Source organism: Elephantulus edwardii, unplaced genomic scaffold (assembly GCF_000299155.1).
Source record: "Elephantulus edwardii isolate Elephantulus edwardi_28Jun2011 unplaced genomic scaffold, EleEdw1.0 scaffold00006, whole genome shotgun sequence".
Taxonomy (NCBI): domain Eukaryota; kingdom Metazoa; phylum Chordata; class Mammalia; order Macroscelidea; family Macroscelididae; genus Elephantulus; species Elephantulus edwardii.
Window position 1 is genome coordinate 38667 of NW_006399756.1, and position 5079 is coordinate 43745.

Genomic DNA, 5079 nt, shown 5'->3' on the forward strand with positions numbered 1-5079 from the left:
ATTCCCATTCTTCTCAGAGTCAGCCATAGCTTGTTGTGATCCACACAGTCAAAAGCCTTTGCATAGTCAATGAAGCACAGATAGACATTCTTCTGCTTTCTGCCAAGATCCATATAACATTAGCTATAATATCCCTAGTACCACGGCCTCTTCTAAATCCAGCCTGCACATCTGGCAGTTCTCTGTTGGCATATTGCTCCAATCGTAAACTCAGCTCTAGGATAAGCAAATGCTGGAGTAAGACACTCTCCATGATCTGTAGACAAGGAGGGAGAATAATCACACAAGTGCAGCAAAGAGATATCCTGGGGGCAGAGCCCAAGCTGAGCCTGGGTGGACCTTTAGTGCTCAAAGCTCTAACGGAAAATGCTACAGAGGCTGTTGGAAGGAGGAGCCAGGAAAGTGGAAAGTGTGAGATTATAGAATCCAGGCAGAGTGTGTTTGGGAAGGAAGGACTCATCAGTGAGAGAAGGTGGAGGCAGGTCGTGGGCAGCTCCAAAAAGAGGTGGTATAAAGAAGAGCAAGTTTGCATAGGAAAGGAGGTGGAGATGGCTAAAGAATTTACAAAAGTTCTTGGGAAAGCCAAGAGGTACAGGAGGAAGGAGAACAGAGAGAGGCCACATGGGGCAAGAAGGCCAGGCTTTTATCTTCACATAGATTTACTGAAGCAGTACAATCCCAGTGAGGAACCACAGCTCAACACTATAACGATCATGCACAGCCTTGTCCTTATTCTGGAAGCAATGCATGCACAATCAGGTCCCCAGAGCCCAAGGTCAACTCTAGACACCTGGAAACTGAGTGCACTAAGTCCACCTTGAGTTCTGACCCCCTGGCTGTATTCAAGGGTAGCAGATTCAGATTCATGGGTAGATCATGTCTCCCGTTCTCATGGGGTCATCTTCCATTAAAGCTCCTCTTATTTAACTATAAGGAATTGGGACAATTGATTTTGTTCTTAGGAACCTCAAAGAAGTAAAACAAATCCATAATCTCCAAGTGTGTGTGTGGGGGAGATAGCATGCCCTTGATTTAAACATCCTGAGTGTGGAATATAGAACAGAAAGGGAAAAGAGCTAAGTCTCTATGCAATTCTACATAAATAAAAAAATATAAAGTTTCAAGAGATTGATCATGAAATTGGCTAAGTTTTCCAGTTAAGCAGGGTGGATCTAATACTCATATTTAGTCTGTTTTGAAATCTTGCTTCAGCAGTAGTTAAGGCAAGCGAAGAAGGGAATATGGAAGAGGGTATCAGAGCAGAGGGTCATGAGCGCTGCAGAACAGTCAGGAGGAGGGCAAAGGTGAAGAACAGGGGTAGCAGAGTGGGGATGAAGGCAGCAGAGCAGGGAGAGTAGTGGTTGGACCCAGAGGGGCAACAGAGTGGGGAGTGGACAGTGGAACAGGGAGGGCAACGGGGAACTTTCCCTGCAGAAGCATCAGAGGAGATTTGGGATTCTCATTGGAGCAGGTTTGGCGTTTCTGGAGTAGGTGTGAAAGCCTCACTGTAGCAGCTAGGTGCAGTGAGTTTTGCCAGTCTTGTGCTACTAAGGAGAAAAGCCCCTTACTGGATTGGTGACAGAAAACAGACATGAGGTTGGTAAAAAGCTCAGCCCAGTGATCCTTGGCACTCAGCCCACAACCACTTCTTTGCAAAGGCTACTATGTATTCTCCGGATAAGTTATGCTCAGATGAAGAACTTAAGTGAGGTCACCGGACACAGGGGAACAGTGTACAAGTGTCTGGATGTCCTGAGCTGGAGTCTGTACTTTTCTTGTCAGAACATACCTGAAAGAGTTGGGAGACATTTTTTCCTGAGAAAGCAAGGAGTAGCTGAGAAAAATCACTTTCATGTGTGCACTGTCCAGCCAGCAATGGACATATGTGCAGGAAACAGCTAAGAGTGGGAAAAGCTCCCGAAGAGGTGGGGAGAGAGGAAAAGGAATGAATAGGGGAGAAGCCAAGAGGTGATGGGTGGGCTGGAGAATGTCAGGCAATCAAGCCCTGGTGTCTGTCTGGAGACCATGCCTATTTTGCTAATCAGAGGTGGCCACAGAGATCCTGAATGCACTTTTTTCATTTGGGAGAGCAGATGCGTGTCTCATGTAGCACTCTAGCTAAAATGTTGCTCTGCAAGGAATAAACGAATGACCGATCCATGGCATCCCCTGAGTGGTGTCTGAGGTGGAAGACAGCTCCTATGACAATTAATTTTAAATTGTCCATTGAGTGCTCACATCTGAAGATGGAAACTGCAAGGGGCAACGGCCTGCTCATTAGTTCCCAGGGTACTTGTCAGACGTGTCATGGCTTAGACAAGTCTTTGTTCTGAGGAATTTCCTCATTTCTAAGATCATAGCTGCTGTTTCCTATTTATTGTCAGTGTGCATAGCCCCATAAGGAGGGAGGCTTACCACGGTTCTTGAAGATATGGAATGCTGGGATCTCGCCTCGTCCAGAAAACTCATTCTTGTGCTGGAGCAGGACTTCTTTCACTGCCTTGTAGCCGTGTACGACCACAACACGCCGGCTGCCCAGGTATACTGTGAACACAGGTCCATAGCGCTCTGCGAGCTGAGACACAAGGCAAAGAATGAGTCTCAAAAGTTTGTCCTTTGGGCAAAAGTGAAGGAAGATCTTCCTTATCACCAGGAGAACTCAGAGGGTCTGAGAGAGCCACTGTTTTGGTTCATGTCAAACTGCAGAAGGGGATCTCCGTCAGAGACTTGGCTCTGAGAAGTAGAAGGGACTATGCAAACCCCAAGGCCATTTCAGTCCCTGCCGATCACTCAGGTACAGCTGCCCAGGGAAAATAGCCTTAAATCCAGTCAACTACCACCTCGACCCCTCCTCAGCTCCACAAACACGTTTACTGTCCTCTGTTCTATATCTAAAAATCTAATTTAAGCATTTAATCTGTGAAAGAAGTACTGTCTTACTGAATAAAAAGCAATGATGTTTGTGAAGATGAAGTTTGCAGACACATCCTCTGTTGTTAGCACTTGGGGACACACTTACATAGCTGTGTCTTGTGACTTGGTAGGCAGTTCCAGATAGACGAAATTCCATAGAATGACTTCTCAGGTGGGAGCCACAAAGAGTCTCAACTGTGCTACATGCACCGGAATTCACTGCATTCCTAGAGAGCCCTACCTGCCTGCTAAGGCTTCACATTCCTTTTTCCCAGCCTGAACACATGCAGGCCAATGGGCCTGGATCCTTGGTAGTATCCATTGTCTGCTCTAGTCACCTCCACCAAACCCTGGACTCTGGAGAGCCCTCACTCACTGCTATCTCAGCCCCTCTCGGAATAGTATTCAATTCATACACTTTGTAGAGCAGACAACCGTCAAAATCTGTGCCATGTCTAACAGCTTATTAACAAAGTTAACAGATGTTTCAAATAATATAGCATTTAGATTTATTTACTCATTCCACCCTCACAACAACCTGAGGACGGGTGCCCTTGTTATGCTGCTACCACATGGGCTAGGTGACCACTATACTTTTCAGTTGTTTTTGTGGCATTGTGCAAACGGTTTGAGGTTGGCACCCAACCAGTGTGTACCCGGTTGTGAAAACATCATAAACTTTCCAATACCAAGTGGCAAATAGCACAGTTATAAGCACAATGCCTTTGCAGGATCCACTTAGCAACAGACAGTAAATGCCCATATAGAAGCTGTGCCATGGCCCAAGCTTGTTCTGAATGGTGAGTGCCAAACTTTCATATGAACTAAATATTTTGACCATGACTCCTGGATGCTCATATATTAGTTCGGTTACTCAGTAGTAGCCCAAGGTAATGACTCAAATATACACACACCTGATTCTTCTCCCGAAATTAACAGTACTTCTCTTACCCTGGTGAATGATTTAGGGATGTCCTTAAGTTCAATCTGGAAAAGATTCCCAAGAATAGGAAGTGGGAAAGGGCCAGGGGGCAGCTTCCAGCTGCTGTAGATCTGCTTCCAGATGGAGATGAGTAGCAGGGTAGCCACCCACACCAGCAGGGTGATGGTGACTCCTAGAGCAGCCATGGTGCTGTGGATCCCTGTGTTGACTTGCAGAAGGAGTCTGTGGGAAGGCAAAGTTTTTATAATGCACTACCAGGAAGGAGGGTGACCCTCTAACCAATGCCTTTCTTTACCCAAACGATCAGTTTATTATTAGTTGTTGTTGGCCATGATTTCAAAGGGCATGTCCTGGAGTGGGTGTGTTTTGGAAAACCAAGTGATACTCCCCTCCCCCAAGGGCTGGCCTGAGCTCTGTCAACACGGCTGTTGGCAGAGGTGCCAGTGAGAACTCCATGTAGGGGAGCTCCACCAGTCATAGGCCAGAGTGTAGGGTGGAGACCTGCCTCCCCTTTGCACTGGATGGAAAAAGGGGTGAAATTGGGGTGAGTTTTGTGTAAGACAGCATCAAGTGTATGCTGGAAGTCTAATGGCAGGTGACAGCTCTTAAAGTTAATCAGGATGCTTGGTTGAGCTGCTCTCCCAAGGTTCCAAAGAACAATGCACCAGGATGGTGAGACCAGAGAAGAACTAAAATCTTGAATTTGATACGACACAATCAGATCGATGGGCAAATTAAACTGAAATAAGGGGAGCAAATGTGAGCTAAAATAAAATCCCCCTTTATAATGAGTACACTACATTCGCACAAAGTTTTATATACTTTTAAAAGTTGTTCTTTGTCATGCATTGAACTGTGTCTCCATTTGCTCCCTCACCCCCTCAAAAAAATGTGTTGTGGATATTTAACTTGATTCCGCTATGGATTGACACAGCGAGCAATGGCTATAACAATGGTCTTGAGCATTTCAGAGATAGTGAGGGCAGTGCATGATAGGTCAAACATGTCACGTCTGTTGTTCATAGGGTTGCTAACAACAGCACCATGCTTGTAGCTATAATCCAGTATGGCAATAGGTTATGCTAGTTATATTACTGAGACAAGATTGGAATAAGATATGTTTTGTTTTGGTTTTTGTTTGTTTGTTTTTAAACTGTGCAGAAGAAATGAAATCACTCATCAGCAACGGTGTTGTGCTCACCCCACAGAGGAGTAAGACTGCA

General features: G+C 45.6%; 1 protein-coding gene across 1 annotated transcript in view; it reads right to left on the reverse strand.

Moving 5' to 3' along the window:
• Positions 1-4041, reverse strand: part of LOC102865712 (cytochrome P450 2E1-like) — a 14490-nt gene extending 10449 nt beyond the window's left edge. Inside the window, exons 1-2 of the mRNA XM_006879851.1 lie at positions 3865-4041; positions 2416-2575 (exon numbers count right to left, since the gene is read on the reverse strand). Coding sequence (XP_006879913.1) covers positions 2416-2575; positions 3865-4041 — 337 coding nt within the window. The remainder of the gene's footprint in view (positions 1-2415; positions 2576-3864) is intronic.
• Between the last annotated feature and the right edge of the window lie 1038 nt (positions 4042-5079).